This window comes from Oncorhynchus mykiss, chromosome 8, assembly GCF_057628025.1.
Source record: "Oncorhynchus mykiss isolate SJ-2025 chromosome 8, ASM5762802v1, whole genome shotgun sequence".
NCBI lineage: Eukaryota > Metazoa > Chordata > Actinopteri > Salmoniformes > Salmonidae > Oncorhynchus > Oncorhynchus mykiss.
The window spans coordinates 67,864,880-67,888,699 of NC_143029.1; the positions used below are offsets into that span (position 1 = coordinate 67,864,880).

The following is a 23,820-nucleotide window of genomic DNA, read 5'->3' on the forward strand; positions in this document are numbered from 1 at the left end:
TCAAATGAGACTACTGGGCCGATAGAAAGGCCATGAATATAGCTGATGTGATTCTTTATTCTACATGTCAGAGGCATGTTTGATCTACATAGCCTATTTCTATCTGAATGTTCCATCCTGCTGAACACGCCACTGGCAGCTCTATCACGGAGTCATCAGTCACTCAACTGATCCACCACTCTTCTTTACACACAGTGCCAATGGCTGGCTACTAAAACCTTGCTTTGACTTGACTATTCCAAGAAAATCTCCTAATGCTAACAGACTGTCTGGTCAACAGGGTTTCACTGGCTTCAGTCATGATCTAAATAGGCTACAACAGATTAATTTAAGTGACAGAGGAAGCATGCTCAATGCATTTGGTATACAGAATACATTTTCAAATGGTTGGCAGGACGATTCTGTTTTCTGCTTGTTACATTGAATTGTTGTCAATGTAGTGAAATAAGTAATAGCCTTAGTTATATCTAGATGTCTCTGACTTACACATTTTACTATGCTGATGAAATAAGATTTCTTCCTCAACATTGACGATTTGACATAGTTCTATGCAATGTTGAAATACAGAAACCCCTCTTTCTGATCAGTATTATTTTCAACAAAAAAACAAAAAACTTACTGCTCCTACTATAAATACTGTTCTCATCAAGTACAACATTGATATCTACACTTGACATACACTGCCACCTTCTGGCTGGTGACTGTACAGTACAGAATTGATTTGACCAAGTGAAAAACATTAATACAATAGTAAATCATTTATTTTGCCAACACGATATACACTGAACAAAATTATTAATACATGTAAAGTGTTGGTCCCATGTTTCCTGAGCTGAAATAGAAGATCCCTGAAATGCTCCATACACACAAAAAGTGTATTTCTCAAGATTTTGTGCACAATTTTTTTTTACATTCCTGTTAGTGAGCATTTGTCCATTACCAAGATAAACCATCCACTTGGATCATGTTAGGTGTGACATATCAAAAAGCTGATTAAACAGCATGATCATTACACAGGTACACCTTGTGCTGGGGACAAAAGACCACTCTAAAATGTGCCGTTTTGTCACAATGCTACAGATGTCTCAAGTTGAGGGCACATGCAATTGGCATGCTGACTGCAGAAGTGTCCACTAGAACGGTTGTCAGAAAATGTAAATTTCATTTCTCTACCTTAAGCCGCCTCCAACGCCATTTTAGAGAATTTGGCAACCAGCCTCAATCGCAGACCACGTGTATGGCATCATGTAGGGGAGCGGTTTGCTGATGTCAAAGTTGTGAACAGAGTGCCCCATGGTGACGGTGGGGTTATGGTTTGGGCAAGCTGCATTTTATCGATGTCAATTTGAATGCACAGAAATACTGTGACGATATGCTGAGGCCCATTTCTTTTAAGGTATCTGACTAACGGCTGCATATGCCAGCAGCATTCCACCCTGCATACCACTGCTGGCTTGCTTCTGAAGCTAAGCAGGGTTGGTCCTGGTCAGTCCCTGGATGGGAGACCAGATGCTGCTGGAAGTGGTGTTGGAGGGCAAGTAGGAGGCACTCTTTCCTCTGGTCTAAAAAAAGAATAATATCCCAATGCCCCAGGGCAGTGATTGGGGACATTGCCCTGTGTAGGGTGCCGTCTTTCGGATGGGACGTTAAACGGGTGTCCTGACTCTCTGAGGTCATTAAAGATCCCATGGCACTTATCATAAGAGTAGGGGTGTTAACCCCGGAGTTCTGGCTAAATTCCCAAACCATCACGGTCACCTAATAATCCCCAGTTTACAATTGGCTCATTCATCCCCCTCCTCTCCCCTGTAACTATTCCACAGGTCGTTGCTGCAAATGAGAACGTGTTCTCAGTCAACTTACCTGGTAAAATAACAGATAAAATAAAATAAATAAATATCGGTATTCCCAGTCATGTACAATCCATACATTAGGAGCAAATGTGTTTATTTAAATAGACTGATTTCCTCATATGAACTGTAACTCATTAAAATGTTTGAAATTGCACTTCTTTTTGTTCATTATAGTATGGGTTTCTCGCCATATAAAAAAATATATAAACTTAGCTGTTTGATTGCTACCAACTTAACTGAAAAAAATTCTGGTAGCTTAATTTAGCACAGGAAGGAACTATTGTCTTCTTCCCTTTCAGTGACTACATGTTAACATTTAGTAATACAGTCATCGCATCAGAGGTAACACTACCTTAATCTACAGCACAGCATCTTTAACTATAGAGAAGTTAAACAAATACAACCCAAGCTTGATAGTCTATTTTTCCACTCAACTTTAAATGTTCTTTATCAAAATAAAGATATTAATTAAAATAAAGTCAACAACTAGGCCTCTGAAATCCAATATAAAATACTTAAATAAAAATTTAAAAAAAAATTAAAAGCTGCTTACAGAAAAACAGAGGATAAGTTCCACTTTATAAAACAGTGATTTTACCTGAATGTAATTTCAAATAGTTTACATAGTTTTTGCCTGTGTGTGGAAAACACAAAACAATCCACCTCAACGAACAGTGAAAGACAAGTGGCTTTCAAACCCACAAACAACCGTGTTACCTTTTTTCTAATACAGAAGTTATTCTGTATAGTTGTCAATCATACAGGCAAGGTATGTGTGTGAAGTTAGCCCCTTACTGCTGTGCACAAATACACACTTACATGCATAATACAACCTCCTTGCTGCATGAGAAAGGAGGAATATGGCACATACGTTCTGGCAACAAAGAGCTGGACACGCCTACACAAACAGGCAGGAGCCACACATTCAACAGGTACAGTACATGCATGGCGGTAGGACAAGGGACCATTGATTCTGTAGCCCAATCCAAAAATCAAACCTTAGATCAGGAAGTATTGTATTAGGTGAAGGCAATATGGCAAGAGTTCCACTTGGCTTATCAGAAGGCAAGCTCAGGTAAAGCTTTCACCATTGATTTAACCTATCCAATGCATTCAGATTTCCGAAGTGGCTAGGGTGATTTTGGATCGTCCCAAGTGCCTATTGGTGGGTGGGGGGTTGATTTGGACCTCAATAAATCTCTACCTAGAGGAGAGACGCTCAAGGGATACAACCACAAGAGTCCTCTCATTGCCTGAGAGCATTGGGGACATGACCCACCCACATATACACAAATTAGTGCATTTTTGCCCCCAGGAAACAAACCAAACAGCAGCAGCATTAACATCATGAATGAGACAGGATTGACTTAATACACGCTTCACATTATATCAAGTGGTAACAAACGGCGATAAAACAATTTTTTCGTACAAAATTTCCCTCCAATGGAATACCATTAGCTTGTAAAACAGATCAAATACAGGGTATTTGTGGTACATTCAGCATATTCTGTCAAAAACCTAATTATGTCATACATACGTTATCTTATAAACCATGCATCTTTTCTCCGCTTTATCACAATCCCCCAAAAATAAGAGCGTGAGGTTCTTCACATATTTTGTTCTCGCATGAATAAAATTAAAATTAGCTGGTTAACGACTAGCTGCTTTGAAACTGTATCTTGCATTTTGAACACCTATGAGATAATATAAAAAAGTAAGAAACTAATTGAAAAGTACTAAAAAGACCTGCTTTGAAATGTGGATATAACAACCTTCAGCCAATCCATTAATCCTTATTAAATGCAAGTTTACCACCTCACCATTTAAAGATGTGGTTCTCTTTCTTTAATAGACTAGTCTGGAAACGTGAGCCTGTCTTGTACTTCAGGGCAAAATACCACCGCCCTGAAAAGTCTGAGAATGATACAGGATTCCATTCTCTGCTGAGAAACAAGTCCGGATATTTGCAAAGTAATACAATTGGTGAAAAACTCAACCCACGAAAACATTTTCTGGAATCTTTACTGTAGTGAGAAACAAAGCATTGCCTTGGTCCCCTCATGTCAGTCAGTTTGGTCTGCTTCAAAGAAGTGGGCGGCCGTGTGCTTCAGCCGAAAGTCACCTGAAACACACACACACACAGGAGTGTGTCAGTGTCGCGTGCCTAACAAGTAACCTAAAGAAATGTGATGTCCATAGTCTATGCTAGTCTTTCAGATTCAGAGTCAGTCCTATCAAAACATGTTTTAACACTTGGCCTGGGTATTTAATAGAGCTCATTCAGACAATCCAGCTTCAGACATAAAAATGTTGGACAGTGCAAAACACAGTGAACAAAAAAAACAAACACGTTACCAAATAAAGCTTTGCCTTCCTATGCTGAAACTAAGGATGAGGAATCTCTGAGAGACTTCACCTCCTCTCTCTGCCACTAGCCTGGCCAATATTACCTTGCTGCCCGGCGTCCATGGAGGGCTGTTTGCAGTCCTGGGCATAATGCCCGCTTAGCCCACAGTTATAGCAAGAGACGTTGGCACTGCTCTTCATCGTGCCCGTGCCCAGTCCCAGTCCCAACGAGGAGAACATGGGCGTGTAGAGGCTGTTGAAGGGAGCCGCTGCCATCTGCTGCAGGTTGTAACCAGCCTGGGTGACCAGCATGTGGTGGGAGTGGCGTGGAGGTGGCGTGGAGGTGGGGGTGGCCGTGTGAGGTGGAGGGGGGTAGAATGGTAGCTGGGTGGTGGCGTTGCTCTGGTGTTGGACCTGGCTGCGGTGGCTGGGATATCCAGTGCTGCACATGGATGGGAGGTGGAAGAGAGGGAGGTGGGCATTGCTGAAGACCTGGCGCCCCAGCTGGGGAGGGAAGGAGAAGTTGGGGCTGGGGGCGGTAGAGTGGCTATTACCACAGCTTCCACGGGAATTGCAGCTCATCTGCTGTTGCTGTGGAGGGAGGGCCTGCTGCTGGGTCTGGGCCTGCCCTGCTGCCACCCAAGAGCTGCTGCAGGAGGCACCATCTCCCTGGGCCGTGCTGTGGATGAGGGTCAGGGCTGGGCTGGCCACGGGGCCGGGGGTGTGAGTGGGGATGGCTGGGGGCAGAGTGGCCTGAACCTGGCTGATTGCAGCTGGGGTGACAGTGGCCACTGAGGAGGGTGTCACGGAGGTAGGGGTGGGTAGGCTGGTGGGCGCAGCCAGGGCTTGGGTCCTGGTGCTAGGGTCAGGGAGAGAGGCTGCTAGGGGTAGGGTGGCGGTGGAGGCTGGGTCAGTGCTGGTATATGCTGGCCTCAGGGGGCACACATGGAAGGTCAGGGGGATGACACTGATGGCGCTCATTGGGGGCTGGTGATGGGGGTTAGTGCTTCTACTCTCTGGGCTGGTAGGGGTCATATAACACTGGGGCTTTAGGTGAATGCTGGATCCTAAATTGGCTAGCTGAGGTGAGCTCAGGGGGGCAGACACGTGCCCCTGCCTCTCAGGGTCTCCCAGGGAAGCTTGGCTTGGGATGGACTCCTGAGGAACCATGGAGGTGGTCCCAGTCAGTGCCCCATCTGCTGGTGAACCGTCCCCCGGCTGTGGAGTGACCATGACCGTCCTGTCTGGCATGGTTCGCCCATTCTGGACCGTCATTGATAGAGGGTGTACACTCAGGGGACTGCCAGTGTAGGATGTCTCTTCTCTGTAGGGGACAGGGACTATAGCGTGTACAGTAGCTACAACTTCCCCTCTGCTGTGATCACTCGCCCTCTTCTCCTGGATGGAGTGGTCTGAGTAACTCTCAGCAGTGTCTGGTGGAGAGAAGCTATCATTAAAAAGACATCTTGAGTTTCAACAGCACTAAAGACTCCGATGTCATGGTCCGGTTTCCCAGAACCAGTTAAAGCCTGGTTCTTGACTAAAATGGAGAATCTCCAATGAAAGTGCTATTTAGTTCAGGACTAGGATTAAACCCCATGAGTTCCCGACAGAAAAGAGAGGGGGGCAGACAGGGTTTAGAGGCCACTCACCTCTCTCGTCCTCCAGGTCCTCAATATCCAGGCTCTCATGTGCCTCGTGCTGGGGACTGGAGGGAGTACTGGAGCTATCGGACCACGTGTCTCCATACCTGTTCTGGACCGGCTCTACAGTGGTAAAGGAACACACAACATACATGTTGTTATAATGTTAATTGTTAAGCTGGAAAACAAATAGGGTAGGCTATTGCCACACCCATTGGTTACTTCCTCTTACTGGCACCCTGTCTGGTCATGTGTGTTGACTGTGGTCTGATGAAGCTGCTGGTGTTGTAGCCTTTAGCTCCAACACTTCTCCTTCCACCTAGTCTTCTTCTGCTCTTTTTTTCTGGAGTGAAAGCCCATTTCTCATCTGCGTTCTGAAGAGAGAGGAGGTCATTTAACACCCTAAACAGATTCAAATGAGTATTATCGAAACAAAAAATAACAAATGCCAGTCAGCAGTATACAGCACATAGACAGTCCTCCACCGCCAACCTACCAGCATCTCTAATGGCCAGGCCAGAGAGAGAAAGGAGAGGCCAGTGCGACTGACCTGATGTGGGTCTGTCCTACAGGTCATGATGCCTGGTTTCCTCCTCCTCTGCATCACTCCATTGTGCTCTGCGTGAACAGCAGGCCTCTGGCTCTCACTCTGGCTGCTCTTTGTCACCCGTGTGCTATAAAGTGAAAGTAGGGATCCTCTTAGTATAACCCATCAGTGCATCAGACACAAGGTCACAAGTCTTGGACTGAACATGTTGAGCTCTTACCCCTGGCCTAGCCTCTTGCTGCTGCACGCCGTCTGATGCCTTAGGTGGTGAGAACCTATGTCTGGGTGAGGGAGAGGAGAATGACGAGAGAGAAGTACTAGTGAACTTCAACTACAGGCAACGAATATCTGTCTATGAAATAGCCATTTACAAATACGATGTCATTTCAACCCCACAAAGAATGACAGACATGCTAAATAAATCATTACTCTGCCTAAAGACAATATAACTAATACCATACAGCACACACACCATGGTCCTGACTGGATGGCTCAGTGCAGTCTTCTTTAAAGTGCTCAGGTGCCTTACAGGTCTTTCCAGGAGGTACTGTGTTATCTGGGTAGGAGAGACCGGATGGTGAGATATTAGGGAATGTGCGACGAGACCTCCTGCCTACACAACATCACAACTTTTCCACATCTCTAACAAAATAAATACTATTGGTTTATGAATTTCTGTGGTCAATTTGATGCAGCTGTGTGAAACCAACCAGCAATGGATGCTTGAGGAAACTTTCTCAATAATCATTTCACTAAGTCAATTTATAATGGCTGGGTTTTCATGTGGTAAAACAGCCTCCTGGCCCTGCAGCTATGCTGAGAAGTGTTCACTGTGAAGCTGGGTTTATTCTCTAAGCTTGCCATCAAGCAGTGCGTGTCTTATTTCTGGAGGATTTACATGTCCCCTGGTAGCACTACTGAAACATGGCTCAGGGCGTTGTCAAAGGAAGTGAAAAATATGGAGTTAGGATGACTGAGAAGATGTTCATTGGTACGATTAGTCATTAGGAACCGACCAGATCAATCCACATACAAATTATTTGAGAAGAGAGAGGGGTAATTGTGCTCCGAGTTCCAAGGTATCCCTAACCAATCATGTGGATGGTTCATGTAGACATGCATTCCTGTAAAGGTCAGTGGAGCATATGATATCTCACCTCCCTGAAGGCTGAGACAGGGGCACAGACACTTACAGTGGCTGCAGTGGGGGAGGAGGAACCTGCAGACCTCTCGTCTCCGCCTGAAGGCTGCTGGGGCTGACAGAAGCATCTCCCTGTCACAGTGGAGAGAGATGGGGGGGGGGGGGGGGTGTTAGAGATATAAATTATACAGAGGGAAAGAGGGAGAGAGAAGGTGACTTGGAAATTGAAATTTCATGTGTACAATCACCTGTTGTATACTAGTACATCAAACAGAAAGGTATGGTTATGGTACACTTTGAGTGGGAAGTCAAAGTGCTGGTGGGGCTTGAATGGGAGTGGAAGGGCGGAAAAAGTGATCCCATCCATATCTGTAAAGGATGGCCAGCGAATCCCTCTGGTAATGACATCATCACCATTGACCTAGATATCATTGCCTGGGTTCTATGGTTCTGACATATGTGAAGCCTGAGGTTCTTCACCATAACTGACAACACTGGAGCTTATGGAAGCGTTGGTGACAACAACTAGAGGGTAGACTACTCTACTTTCTACACAATATTGAGGCTTGAGAGTAAAGCAACATGTAAAAAAGGTAACAGGAAAGTGCTTGAGCTTCAAGTATCATACTTGGTATTCACATCTCAAATTATAAATGAACTTACCTCAATTAAATTTCAATAGAAAGCTAGCAAAAATAGAGAGACTTTGCAACCATGGAGAGGTAAATACTTGCCTATTTATGGAAAATTACATTGGTAAACTATTTGGTCCTATCACAGTTTACTTACTTACATACTAACGGCATTGTCTACTCCAGAGGATTTGTTTTTAAAATCATATGAGCAAAACATATTTCATTATTTTTGGAATGCTAAGCCAGACAAAATTAAACATGCCTATTTGCATAATGAATATGAGTTTGGGGGGTTAAAATGATTAAATACTAAAAGCTTTAAACCTCTCTGTTAAAAGCTACACTCAAACATAAGTTATACTTAAACGCAAAATGGTTCTCCAGTAGATTATTAAGAAAAGCTCATCCGTTGTTCAAAATTGCTTTTTTGCTTTCATACAGATTACAATTTCTCGTTTCAAACTAATTGAAAATGAAATTTTGCTTAAGGTATCGCCCTTTCTTAAACAAGCCATACAGAGCTGGTTACAATTTCAGTTTTAACCTCCAGAAAATATAGAACAAATATTACAACAAATGTTATGTTTGTTAAATGTTATAAACTCAAATATATTGATTAATAAGAAAAATATTATTTCATGGTATTATATTTATTAATGACACTATGAATAGAAATGGAGGAGTTATGTCACATATGCAGTTATCGAAAATATATGGGAATATCTGCTCAATCCAAATGTACAACTAACTGATTGCAGCACTACCACAAAAATGGACGAGGCAAGTGGAAAAGGGCGAAGGTAGGGAACGTGTTTGCCTGCCATATATTAAAGATACAAATTGGCTGAAAGGAATTGGCATAAATAGAAAAATATACCAGTTTCATCTGAGGACAAAACTGTTGACAGCTGCACCATACAGGTTGCAAAATATATGGGAGGAGATTTGATGTACCAATTCCATGGCACATGGTTTATGAATTGGTACAAAAAAACTACACTTGATTCAACACTTAAGAGTTTTTCCAAATAAAATGATTATATAAAATTCTTGCCACCGACAGAATGCTATGCTATATATATATACAGTGCCTTGCGAAAGTATTCGGCCCCCTTGAACTTTGCGACCTTTTGCCACATTTCAGGCTTCAAACAAAGATATAAAACTGTATTTTTTTGTGAAGAATCAACAACAAGTGGGACACAATCATAAAGTGGAACGACATTTATTGGATATTTCAAACTTTAACAAATCAAAAACTGAAAAATTGGGCGTGCAAAATTATTCAGCCCCCTTAAGTTAATACTTTGTAGCGCCACCTTTTGCTGCGATTACAGCTGTAAGTCGCTTGGGGTATGTCTCTATCAGTTTTGCACATCGAGAGACTGACATTTTTTCCCATTCCTCCTTGCAAAACAGCTCGAGCTCAGTGAGGTTGGATGGAGAGCATTTGTGAACAGCAGTTTTCAGTTCTTTCCACAGATTCTCGATTGGATTCAGGTCTGGACTTTGACTTGGCCATTCTAACACCTGGATATGTTTATTTTTGAACCATTCCATTGTAGATTTTGCTTTATGTTTTGGATCATTGTCTTGTTGGAAGACAAATCTCCATCCCAGTCTCAGGTCTTTTGCAGACTCCATCAGGTTTTCTTCCAGAATGGTCCTGTATTTGGCTCCATCCATCTTCCCATCAATTTTAACCATCTTCCCTGTCCCTGCTGAAGAAAAGTAGGCCCAAACCATGATGCTGCCACCACCATGTTTGACAGTGGGGATGGTGTGTTCAGCTGTGTTGCTTTTACGCCAAACATAACGTTTTGCATTGTTGCCAAAAAGTTCAATTTTGGTTTAATCTGACCAGAGCACCTTCTTCCACATGTTTGGTGTGTCTCCCAGGTGGCTTGTGGCAAACTTTAAACAACACTTTTTATGGATATCTTTAAGAAATGGCTTTCTTCTTGCCACTCTTCCATAAAGGCCAGATTTGTGCAATATACGACTGATTGTTGTCCTATGGACAGAGTCTCCCACCTCAGCTGTAGATCTCTGCAGTTCATCCAGAGTGATCATGGACCTCTTGGCTGCATCTCTGATCAGTCTTCTCCTTGAATGAGCTGAAAGTTTAGAGGGACGGCCAGGTCTTGGTAGATTTGCAGTGGTCTGATACTCCTTCCATTTCAATATTATCGCTTGCACAGTGCTCCTTGGGATGTTTAAAGCTTGGGAAATCTTTTTGTATCCAAATCCGGCTTTAAACTTCTTCACAACAGTATCTCGGACCTGCCTGGTGTGTTCCTTGTTCTTCATGATGCTCTCTGCGCTTTTGACGGACCTCTGAGACTATCACAGTGCAGGTGCATTTATACGGAGACTTGATTACACACAGGTGGATTGTATTTATCATCATTAGTCATTTAGGTCAACATTGGATCATTCATAGATCCTCACTGAACTTCTGGAGAGAGTTTGCTGCACTGAAAGTAAAGGGGCTGAATAATTTTGCACGCCCAATTTTTCAGTTTTTGATTTGTTAAAAAAGTTGGAAATATCCAATAAATGTCGTTCCACTTCATGATTGTGTCCCACTTGTTGTTGATTCTTCACAAAAAAATACAGTTTTATATCTTTATGTTTGAAGCCTGAAATGTGGCAAAAGGTCGCAAAGTTCAAGGGGGCCGAATACTTTCGCAAGGCACTGTATATATATATATAGAGAGAGAGAGAGCATACAACAATCTAGCTCTGTAGATTTTGTTGCAAACAGACAATATCAATAGATCACTTATTCTGGTATTGCCACTATGTAGCTTGTTTCTGGTCACAGGTTCAGGAATGGGTAAAAAATAAACAAATCACAACATTCACTTAAAATTAACCTTACAAATAGCAGTGTTGGGCGATCTAGAAAGCCATAGACAATCAATAAATAATATAATAATACTCGCAGGAAAGGTTTTCATCTTTAGCTCACAATCTGTGGATAATATACTATTAGAAAGATAAAATGTTGTAAAACATCACAGAACAAGTGAAAAATATATGGCACATGGAAACCAAACAAGGGCGGTCTATGTTGATAGGTGGGATGGGCTGAGAGGGTGGTCTATGGTGATAGGTGGGACGAGATGAGCGTGTCTGAGGGTTGGGATTAAAGAGTTTGTTTGGTAATGTATTGTTGTTATATATAAAAGTACCATGTATGTATATGTAGCAAAAAAGCTGTAAAAAAACTAGGATAGTTGTCCTCCGAAGAGGTGGTGGAGGGGTAAAAAAATATATATACACACACACTGCTCAAAAAAATAAAGGGAACACTTAAACAACACAATGTAACTCCAAGTCAATCACACTTCTGTGAAATCAAACTGTCCACTTAGGAAGCAACACTGATTGACAATACATTTCACATGCTGTTGTGCAAATGGAATAGACAACAGGTGGAAATTATAGATAATTAGCAAGACACCCCCAATAAAGGAGTGGTTCTGCAGGTGGTGACCACAGACCACTTCTCAGTTCCTATGCTTCCTGGCTGATGTTTTGGTCACTTTTGAATGCTGGCGGTGCTTTCACTCTAGTGGTAGCATGAGACGGAGTCTACAACCCACACAAGTGGCTCAGGTAGTGCAGCTAATCCAGGGTGGCACATCAATGCGAGCTGTGGCAAGAAGGTTTGCTGTGTCTGTCAGCGTAGTGTCCAGAGCATGGAGGCGCTACCAGGAGACAGGCCAATACATCAGGAGACGTGGAGGAGGCCGTAGGAGGGCAACAACCCAGCAGCAGGACCGCTACCTCCGCCTTTGTGCAAGGAGGAGCAGGAGGAGCACTGCCAGAGCCCTGGAAAATGACCTCCAGCAGGCCACAAATGTGCATGTGTCTGCTCAAACTGTCAGAAACAGACTCCATGAGGGTGGTATGAGGGCCCAACGTCCACAGGTAGGGGTTGTGCTTACAGCCCAACACCGTGCAGGACGTTTGGCATTTGCCAGAGAACACTAAGATTGGCAAATTCACCACTAGCGCCCTGTGCTCTTCACAGATGAAAGCAGGTTCACACTGAGCACGTGACAGAGTCTGGAGACGCCGTGGAGAACGTTCTGCTGCCTGCAACATCCTCCAGCATGACCGGTATGGCGGTGGGTCAGTCATGGTGTGGGGTGGCATTTCTTTGGGGGGCCGCACAGCCCTCCATGTGCTTGCCAGAGGTAGCCTGACTGCCATTAGGTACCGAGATGAGATCCTCAGACCCCTTGTGAGACCATATGCTGGTGCGGATGGCCCTGGGTTCCTCCTAATGCATGACAATGCTAGACCTCATGTGGCTGGAGTGTGTCAGCAGTTCCTGCTATGGACTGGCCCGCCCGTTCCCCAGATCTGAATCCAATTGAGCACATCTGGGACATCATGTCTCGCTCCATCCACCAACGCCACGTTGCACCACAGACTGTCCAGGAGTTGGCGGATGCTTTAGTCCAGGTCTGGGAGGAGATCCCTCAGGAGACCATCCGCCACCTCATCAGGAGCATGCCCAGGCGTTGTAGGGAGGTCATACAGGCACATGGAGGCCACACACACACACTACGGAGACTCATTTTGACTTGTTTTAAGGACATTACATCAAAGTTGGATCAGCCTGTAATGTGGTTTTCCACGTTAATTTTGAGTGTGACTCCAAATCCAGACCTCCATGGGTTGATAAATTTGATTTCCATTGATAATTTGTGCGTGATTTTGTTGTCAGCACATTCAACTATGTAAAGAAAAAAGTATTTAATAAGAATATTTCATTCATTCAGATCTAGGATGTGTTATTTTAGTGTTCCCTTTAATTTTTTTGAGCAGTGTATATTTTTGTTTTGACATTATAAAAACCCTGTTGAGATTTCCAATGACACTTTGTGCTGCTCTGAGCTGAATGATCAAACAAAGAGGGGAACTCACTGTAGTGTCCTCTCCAGGTCCCTGGGCTCATACTGGTCTTCCTGGGCCAGTAACCTCACCAGGCCCTTCTCAAAGGGCTCAGTGGACCTCTGTATGGGGTTCAGGGAATCATGAGCGGTTATCATATACATTCATACAGTGGCAAGAAAAAGCATGTGAACACTTTGGAATTACCTGGATTTTTGCATAAATTTGTCATCAAATTTGATCTGATCTTCATCTAAGTCACAACAATAGACAAACATAATGTGCTTACACTAATAACACAAATTGTATTTTTCTTGTCTATATTGAATACAAGGCAGCAGGTAGCCTAATGGTTAGAGAGTTGGGCCAGTAACCAAAAGGTTGCTAGATCGAATACCCGAGCTGACAAGGTAGAAATCTGTCGTTCAGCCCCTGAACAAGGCAGTTAACCACCTGCTCCTAAGCCGTCATTGTAAAAAGGAATTTGTTCTTAACTGACTTGCCGTGTTAAATACAAGTTGTATTTTTTTATTAAACATTCAGTGTAGGTTGGAAAAAGTATGTGAACCCCTCGGCTAATGACTTCTCCAAAAGATAACTGGAGTCAGGAGTCAGTTAACCTGGAGTCCAATCAATGAGACAAGATTGGAGATGTTGGTTCGAGCTGCCCTGCCCTATATAAAAACTCAACATTTGAGTTTCCTATTCACAAGAAGCATTGCCTGATGTGAACCATGCCTCAAACAAAAGACATCTCAGAAGACCTAAGATTAAGAATTGTTGATTTGCATAAAGCTGGAAAGGGTTACAAAAGTATCTCTAAAAGCCTTGATGTTCATCAGTCCACGGTAAGACAAATTGTCTATAAAATGGAGAAAGTTCAGCACTGTTGCTACTCTCCCTATGAGTGGCCGTCCTGCAACGATGGCTGCAAGAGCACAGCACAGAACACTCAATGAGGTTAAGAAGAATCCTAGAGTGTCAGCTAAAGACTTACAGAAATCTCTGTAACATGCTAACATCTCTGTTGATGAGTTTACGATACGTAAAACGATGGAAGAAGCCACTGCTGTCCAAAAAAAACATTGCTGCACGTCTGAAGTTTGCAAAAGTGCACATGGATGTTCCACATCGCTACTGGCAAAATATTCTGTGGACAGATGAAACTAAAGTTGTGTTGTTTGGAAGGAACACATAACACTATGTGTGGAGAAAAAAAAAGGCACAGCCCAACTGTAAAGTATGGTGGAGGGAGCATCATGGTTTGGGGATGCTTTGCTGCCTCAAGGCCAGGACAGCTTTCTATAGTCGACGGAAAAATTAATTCCCAAGTTTATCAAGAAAATACACCTTCTGGAGTGGCCCAGTCAGAGTCCTGACTTCAACCCGATTGCGATGCTGTGGCATGCCCTCAAGAGAGCGGTTCACGCCAGACATACCAAGAATATTGTGGAACTGAAACAGTTTTGTAAAGAGGAATGGTCCAAAATTCCTCCTGACCGTTGTGCAGGTCTGATCCATAACTACAGAAAACGTTTGGTTGAGCTTATTGCTACCAAAAGGCAGGTCAACCAGTTATTAAATCCAAGGGTTCACATACTTTTTCCACCCTGCACTGTGTGTTTACACGGTGTGTTCAATAAAGACATGAAAACATATGATTATTTGTGTGTTATTAGTTTAAAACAGACTGTTTGTCTATTGTTGTGACCAGATCAAATTTTAGACCAATTTATGCAGAAATGCAGGTATTTCCAAAGGTTTTTTTTTGCCACTGTATATTCATGATGTTTACATACAACATTTAGGGGTATACATAAAGCTAGACGAAGAAATACATTTGAATACAGAAAGTCACAGTATTAGCTTTAGTCCTATTAGCATGCACACAGAGCATTCAGTGACTAGAAAACACATGACAACATTTGGAAAGTAAAAACAGCATCTGGGTTGACCTTTATAAGACAACATTTAGAGACCTCTCTGTACAAATGGAGGAGTGTGTGATTTCATTTCTCCTGACATTAAATACAGTATATTCTAGGCCTATAATCTATTGATGGGGATGTGTTTTTTCTCTTGTACCTTGGACAGGAAGTCACCCAGCTCATGGTGAGTCTTGGTCACTGTGGTCCATGTTGAGTCAGACCACTGGACCTAGAAGAGGGGAAGAGAAGGAGACAACATCACATCATAAGTATGCTTTACTAAACACACAGCCGATACATTGCTTTTGACAGCATGATGCAATAGAGTACCACTGTATGAGTCATAATACCCATAAAACCTAGCGGTCAAATATGGAAATGGCTCCAATCATACATTTTTTCCCATAGTGGATTTTAGAACCACTTAAAGTAAAGTTTCATGTAGGCTTACCCTGGCGTGACTTCTTCATAAGCGTGTAAATCTCTCTCAGACAAGGTCACTTTTATCAATGTACTCGGCTCTATTTACTCTCAGATTTGGAAATACTAATTAGCATCAAAGTAGACTATGCAAAACTACAAATCCCTACAAGCTCCTGCATGTAATCTCTAGCTGACACCTTTGCTAAGAGGTATTGTGTCAATTTAAAAACAGCTCTTTCACAGACTGGCAGTCTCTACTCTACCCTGTCCATCACAGAGTAACAATATTTTTGGTTATGGAAAATATATTTCCCAGCAGTTTAGATGGTACAATGATTCTCTACACTATACTTGCTTGTTTGATCACATAAACGGAAATCAGGCAAACTATATAGAATTTTAGCAACCAGGAACTGGCTGAGGGATTTCTGCATAGTGCATCTTCAAAACTTTTTTTTTGTTTTTGCCCCATGGCAAAATGTGTATAATTGCAAGAAATTCACTTAAAAAAAGAAGCTAAATGCCTCTGCAGCCAACAAGGGCCTCAAAAATGTTTTGGTGCTCCCGGACCCCCCTAGCTAAATTCTAGGGGAAACAGTTCAAATGGCTGAGTGGAGTCCCCAAACAGCACCCTATTCCATCTTCATCATGATCCCTGATCTGACAAAGGTGAATGCAAAAGCACTCACAACTTGAAGTGGGATATGACAAATCTGTTGCTCTTTGTCAAATTCAAATTTAACAAGCCAGAACAGTAAGGCCGGACAAAGTTTAATTTGTCGGATGCCCCACCTCACTTTTCTCTACACACCGAAAAAAAGATGTGTTATTTTTTGGCCAATATATGCGGCTCTTTGTTTATAATGCACTGTCTGCTCTCCCTTAAGGCTTTCCCAAGTTGATGCCCAAGAGACCGAACAGCCTCAGATCACACGCTCGGATCATGTTCAAACCTGGGATTGGACAGTGAAACACACACTCGCACCTGCAGGCGACATGCAGATGTTTCATTTCTCTCTCATGCAGTCATGGCTGAAGTCTGCGCAAATTCCTACTATTTGTGTGTCCAGGTTAAACGTGGGACGTCCCTCATTATAAACAAACAGTCGGTTGAATGAATGGTTATTGTATCATTTTCAGATCTATTGGAAGCGATTAAGAGACGAAACAACAATGTAATTTAACCAATTGACTGGCCAGAGATCAGGACATTCATCAGCAAAGATGTAGTGCCAGCTGATAGTATTTTGGACAACCAACTTGAACTCAAAATGATTTATGAAATCAAAATGTGTCAGCTGTATGGTGATTTATGATTCATAACTTACACTTTACCGGTACTACCAGTAGGCCAACCGATAACACCACGACGGAATGCGTTTGAAGTGATGATGTGCCGCCGAAAACAGCTAGCATGTCCGGCAAAGTGCTGTACATCACCAGTGGCACGCACTGTGAGAGGTAGCCTAGGCATAGTAAACAGACTCTCACAGCATTGTTTTACACAAAACTCTGTAGGCCTCAGCACAGCCCTAGTTGTACAGGCTACTCTCACAACACCACGAAGAGTAGCCTGGGCGTCTAGGGCAGGCCTAGAGTAGACAGAGTGACGTGCATCCTGTGCTGAAGATCATGTTCTGGTCTTTAACATACTAATACACCATGCCCAGCGGAGCAGATGGCACTGCCCAGCAAGCCACCCCTCTCTCTAGTGTGTGTTTCTAGCACTGGCTGGCAACAACATTTTATCACTGTCCCCTTCCACATTTCAGCCAAGAGCGTGCCAGTTGATTTCTAACACAGTGCCTCTTAACTGCATCCTTTTCAAGTAGGCTATAAGACAGTAGGGTTCAATAACATATTAAACCCTTCTACTTCTCTACCACCCGTAAAAACTGGAAAGCGAGGTGCTATCTATGCCCTGTTGGACACAATCCCCTCGACTGAGACATGTCTTTCCCATAGACCAAGGGAAAATATAAAAATCCCTCACTTCCATCATAGATAGGCCATCATCATCTAGCCTAGACATTCATATCAGTGACACACCTCCACACAGGTCACACTAGTGCACACTCAGTACCACTGTCTCTGTAGAGCAGACTAAGCAGAAAAATTAAATGAATTATTATTTTGCATCACGACACAAAATGCATCATACAGGGATCATTTCTGTATTTTGAAAGTCATACATCTTAAACTTGATTGGTGACATGCAGAAATGGATGAATGAAACAAATACCAAAATATAGTGTGTGTCCTTTTCCTTTAACTGATGTTATTCAGAAGTCTCAATACAGCCCATCTTGCTATCCACATAACATAGATCTGATTTGAACCGTTTAGTTTGTTCTAGCTACTCAACAAGCTACATGACTAGTCCACAGATAAGGACAACTTTGGTCAGATGTTAGTCTATTTTATTACTACTACGGCTATCTGAGCGAAAGCAGTCAAGATGACCCCTCATCATTTCAGTGCTGTAAAATCCTGGAGCTAACCTCAAGTCCTTCAACCCTCTAGTCTAGTTACGTTTTTACAGGCTGATATGCCGCCGCCGCAGGCTTGTAAAAACAGTCACGGCAGATGTTTTGGCGTGGCAAACGAGCTAGGACATATTTCCACCAGATTGTGTTCTCATGCAACGGAGGACAGCATGCGATTAGGAGGGCGCAATCCTTCCTGCTGTCCTATTTAACCTGGCGCTCTGTCTTGTTCTCATCCTCAGCACAGTCCTGCCTGTCATAATGATGCCTGGCCATACAGTCCTGACTGTTTATTTTTATTTGACCTTTATTTAACTAAGCAAGTCAGTTAAGAACAATTTCTTATTTACAATGACGGCCTATCCCGGCCAAACCCTAATGCGGACGACGCTGGGCCAATTGATTAAGGGACAGGCAAAGTCTTAGATCTCTGCCTGTCCAGATGTTGTAAGAGAACGTTGCATGATTTACAGAGAAAAAAATACAACAAAAACAAAACGTTTTGTCAGTGCCATCATTTGAATGGGAGGAAGCACGAAGTAATCTGGTGGCCCACCATATATGCACCTAATAAAACATAAAGTATATCTAGATCCTTCAGCAGGTATGCCTCAAAATGTATAAGAATAAAATACACAGGAAAATAACATACCAAGGCACAGAGTCCAAACATGAACCTACAGTACATACCTCAATACTGTATTCACTGTTTACTCGGTTCCAAGATATCGTCTTTAGCACAATCTTGTCAATGTGAACTTCTGCAAGAAGAGAGAAGACCAGAGTTATTTTTTTGAGCAATTAATTGCTGTTCATCCATACCCCCTGCACTCCCCTCCCCAGATAGTATATGAACATGTCATAAGCAATGGAAATTATATTTTTGCCTCATGGCAAAATGTGTAAAATAGCATGAGATTAGCTATAAAACTGACATTTTGGGGTCCTGAGCTTCAGATTGCCAATGTTTCTCTTTGCCCCATGACATAAACGTGTAGAATTGCAGGAAGTTATCCATTTTCCACAAAACTGCAGTATGCCACTGTGTTCATCTAAATGTAATTTTGATTACTGTTCAAAATACAGTTAATTTAAAATATATCCTGTTTATTGTATCATATCTGATAGTTTGGGTCTCGTTTCACCTCAAATGCACTAGGCTAAAATACATCTTGCTTTGAACACTCCTCTCAACATGGAAATGAGAGACCTCAGAGGACACAATGACAAACCGGATTGAGACTACCTTCTCTCTGGGATGATGTCCTGTTGGGGAGCTGATTGGGAATACAGCAGGCCGACTGACCCATGTCAGTGCTCCTGGGGCTGAGATCCTCCCTTCGAAGGGCATGCTGCTTCTGCTGTAACCAGGAAAGTGAAGAGATTGATGGTTTAGTATGCATTTGTGCTTTCTCCCCCAATCAAGTTTCAATGTCACATGCACAAGTACAGTCAAATACCTTTCAAACAACTGCCCCCTTACAGCACTGAACAACTGGAACCAACACTAATTTTCTCCTCTCTGCATGCTTTGAGAATAACTCTTTTCAGTTTCATTTCTATTCATAAATCATCTCCATTTGGATTAGAAATACTGCCAATCCACAGGAAAGTGTAGGCTAACTAACTGTCTGAATGAGACAAGTCATTATGCTGAGAGCCAGCCAAGACAAGCCATTATGCTGAGAGCCAGTTTACAATTGGATCATTCATCCCCCTCCTCTCCCCTGTAACTATTCCCCAGGTCGTTGCTGCAAATGAGAATATGTTCTCAGTCAACTTACCTGGTAAAATAACAGATAAATAAAAAGACGGAATTATAGAATGCCCCTGTAAGAGAGCAGTCAGCCAGCCAGACATGAGTAAGAGGGTGTGTCTCATTAAAACGCTTGGCTTTTTCACTGGATCACAGAGAGAGAGAGAGGTTTCTCCAACACAATGCAAAGTTAGATCACAATGCAATCATAAACAAGAATGCTGGGTGTTCCCATTCATATAGGCTACTGTAGCTAGCTGCTGTGGACAAGATGACAGAAGACACAGTAGCCATGGCCAGAATGTCTGCTAAAGCCAGATAAACTCTCTCTCTATTCTCCTGGTGCACAAGGGGCAATTCCATGGTAATGGAATTACAGTGTCAGATGTTTCACTTTAAAATGTATACCAAACCAACACCATTGATTTGAACATTTAACCAACAATACAACTCTATGCACAAGGACTACTTTTGACAATTTCCACTGACCATTTTACAAAAACACATTTACAGAAAGAACTGTGATACAAAGTTTGCTAACAGAATAACAGAGGGATATTTTACTGCAATTCTGTTAACAAACTTTGCATCTGCACAGTTTTCCAGTAAATGTTTTTGTTTTACTGTGTAAATTGTTCAAATTAGTCATTGCACATAGAGTTGTATGGTTTGTGAAACTTTGAAATCAATGTTTTTTGTTTGGCATACATTTTAAATTGAAAAATCGGAGTCTCAGCATAATTCCATTAATGTGGAATTGCCCTAAGGCAAATTGAGAAAGTGATCTTCATTCAAAGTCTATGGTGTCTGTCCTTTTGTGACAGCGCAATGAACTCAGTCTGTAGTCATATGGCCATGGCATTCACGACTGTTCTTGGAAATTAAACAGTGCTTTGCATTACTACTTGGCATGAAAGGTTTGAACCTCTTTACTGACCCCACAAGCCTATTCACAGTACATGTTATTACAGCATATTCCTACATCAATTATTTGGCCCCAATTTACCAGAAATAAATTGCTACATTATGCCATCTAAACTAAGATGGCTGAAATTGAGAATATTTGATTCTATATAGACTTTGATTAAAACGTAATCTGTTCATTCCTATGGCTAAGGTGGCCAGTAACATTTTAGAAAAAGGGGTGATCCTTGTTTAATAATACATATAGTTCATTCTTGTCAAAGTAACTCTCGAGAAAGTCTTATTGAGGCCCCCAGGGGATGCATCTCAATAGTCACAGTACCAGTGCCTTCACTGGCTTTCTTGTCGTTTCCTCACCTGTAATGATCTAATGACACTGGATAGTAAATATGATGGAAGCCAATCAGAGGAGTTAGCTACTTTCACCTGCCCTGTGACCATAAGGAGTGGGGTAGGTAAGAAGCTAATCTAAGGAGAGGTGGTAAAATGAGGAAGCCACAAATTCCACTCTTGAGCTGCACTTCAGTCAATCACGGGAATACGCCGTAACCCAGAGACTATAAACTCTAAATACAAGACAGCCCCTCCTCCCGCGGTCCCAAATAGTACGAGTTTGTTTACAATGGCGGTCACTATAAACATGCCACTGTCAAGTGGTGTTTACCTGGAAACTCATGCGTTTGTGGCAATCCATTCTCTCCTCTAAAACCAGTTCCACATTATCCAACTGGTGTCTGAAGGTATCCCTCTGGTAAAAAGGGAACGCAGGGTGTAGTGAGGCCATGGTGAAAAGCAGTGCCAAGTGCTCCAGGGAACCCGACTCTGCCTCCAGTGGAGTCCCGCTGGGATGTACAGATCTCCCAGACTCAATTCCACCCTCGCGAGGGCAATGTTGATCAGGTACATTCTGAGTGTTCCCACCACGTGGAGATAAAGGAACGCCATGATAAGTATTTAAGTACAGCTCTGGGTCTATATGGCTCAAAGCACGATACAGTGTGTCCGCACATTCTCTGTTTCCAGATCGCAAAAGTGACAGGTAGACAAGTAGTTTGGAACGCACAACAGGGTCGCTAACGTCCTTAAGGAAGGCCAAGTCAGTTTGACAGTTTGCTGTTATCTCAAAGTCCCGGAAAACGTGGACATCTTTCCGTGCAAGATCCTCAAGACATGATCCCAAAAAGCGAATCTCAAGTGGTTGACACATATGAAGTAGTCCGTACATAAACTCTATCCGCTTCGCTGGGCTGAGGTGCAAGCCGAACCACTCAAACACAGCCTTCTTGTCAATTTGCCACTGGCGATATGACTCCCCCGTTGAATGTTTGAACCTCACACTACAATATGGAACCGAATCAATAGTGTGACTGCTGCAATCGGTATTTTCCTGCTCGTCTTCGACAGTATGGTCTCCTTCCGCCGTTCGAATGGGAATCTTAATTTTCAGCATGATCAACTCTTCGGCAGGACTTGTTAGCAATTATCAATTCATTAAAATGTGTCAGAACTTTACATAATCGTTCAGTACTCATCCGTACACCGCAGCCGAGTGGTTATGTGATATTCGACGGAAATTACTGGCTCAGTAACTAATTTTCAAGACTAGTATTCTGACAGCAGCACAAACGATGACGTCATGTTGTACCTTATTAAAAACCTTCAGATTAAAGGTCCTCATTTCTAAACATTACAATGTGGCTCATTATACTGATTCAAAATATAAACAATATGCAACAATTTCAAAGATATTGCTGAGTTACAGTTCATATAAGGAAATCAGTCAATTGAAATAAATAAATTAGGGCCTAATCTATGGATTTCACATGACTGGGCAGGGGCCCAGCCATGGGTGGGCCAGGCTGACCCACTGGGGAGCCAGCTGCATCCAATCAGAATTCGTTTTTCCCTGCAAAAGGGCTTTATTACAGACAGAAATACTCCTGAGCAACCACCTACCTCCGCGTCTGACAAGCCCACAGGTGAAGAAGCCGGATGTGGAGTTCCTGGGCTGGCATGGTAATACGTGGTCTGCGGTTGTGAGGCCGGTTGGATGTACTGCCAAATTATCTAAAACGAACTTGGAGGCCGCTTATGGTAGATAAATTAACGTTCAATTCTCTGGCAACAGCTCTGGTGGACATTCCTGCAGTCATTATGCCAATTGCACACTCCTGTTTTTCTTAACTTCTTAAATAATTGTTGGTTAAGGGCTTGTAAGTAATAATTTCACTGTAAGGTCTACAACTGTTGTATTCGGCGCATGTGACAAATACAATTTGAATTGATTTGTGGCATTGTGTTGTCACAAAACTGCACATTTTAGAGTGGCCTTTTATTGTACCCTGCACAAGGTGCACCTGTGTAATGATCATGCTGTTTAATCAGCTTCTTGATATGCCACACATGTCAGCTGGATGGATTATCTTAACAAAGGATAAAATGCTCACTAACAGGGATGTAAACAAATTTGTCCATACAATTTGAGGGAAGTCACCTTTTTGTGTGTATGGAACATTTCTGGGATATTTTATTTCAGCTCATGAAACATGGAGCCAGCACATTATATATTGCATTTATATTTTTGTACAGTGTAATTCAAAATATATTACATTTTTATTAATGTCTGTTTTTATTGTGCTTATAAGCAAATGCAATAATGACTTTATGGAAATATTTACAAATATGCTTCTAAAAACATTTAAGATCACTATCGAAAATACAATGTTCATATTGTTATGTTAACAACATTGGGCTATAGAGAGAACTATTCTATGTGCTGAGGTAATAGTGGGGTTGGAAATACTCAGTAGGATCTGTAGAATCTATATGTGGTGTTATTACTTGGGGGACTGAGGTCTAAATGCCCAATAGCACTTTCTCCTCCACCAGTTCCATTCACTGCAATGCAATACATTATAGGCCTATAAATTACATATTGGCTTATAGAGAAAAACAATTCTATGTGCCGAGGTAAAAGTGGGGTTGGGATCACTCAGTTGGGTCTATGGAATCTATAGATGGTGTCATTTCTTGGGGGACTGAGGTCTAAGGTTTCTACTCCAGCCACACCATTGGTCCCAATGCAATACACTATGGGACCAATGGAATGAGTGGAGTGAAAAGTACTTCTGGCTATTTAGACATCAGTTGCCCAATAAATAAAACCATATATGGACTCTACAGACCATGCTACTGATTATTCCCAACCCCACTTTTACCTCTGCAAA

At 42.4% G+C, this 23,820-nt stretch overlaps 1 protein-coding gene across 8 annotated transcripts; it reads right to left on the reverse strand.

The window, feature by feature from the left end:
- Positions 1-735: 735 nt before the first annotated feature.
- On the reverse strand, positions 736-22,244 carry LOC110530374 (zinc finger CCHC domain-containing protein 2). Of its 8 annotated transcripts, none has more exons than XM_090182354.1 (13): positions 21,258-22,244; positions 19,160-19,274; positions 18,604-18,674; positions 15,162-15,233; positions 13,110-13,198; positions 7,583-7,662; positions 6,862-6,945; positions 6,610-6,670; positions 6,393-6,516; positions 6,075-6,216; positions 5,852-5,965; positions 4,304-5,632; positions 736-3,975 (listed from the first exon to the last, which is right to left on the reverse strand). In XM_090182354.1, the coding sequence occupies exons 1-13, from the start codon at positions 22,041-22,043 to the stop codon at positions 3,917-3,919; spliced, it is 3,126 nt and encodes a 1,041-aa protein (XP_090038480.1). In that variant the 5' UTR covers positions 22,044-22,244; the 3' UTR covers positions 736-3,916. The 8 variants fall into 8 exon arrangements, with proteins under 8 accessions (XP_090038480.1, XP_036841897.2, XP_036841898.2 ...); XM_036986002.2 differs by having other exon boundaries at positions 6,339-6,516; XM_036986003.2 differs by having other exon boundaries at positions 7,547-7,662.
- Positions 22,245-23,820: the final 1,576 nt, after the last annotated feature.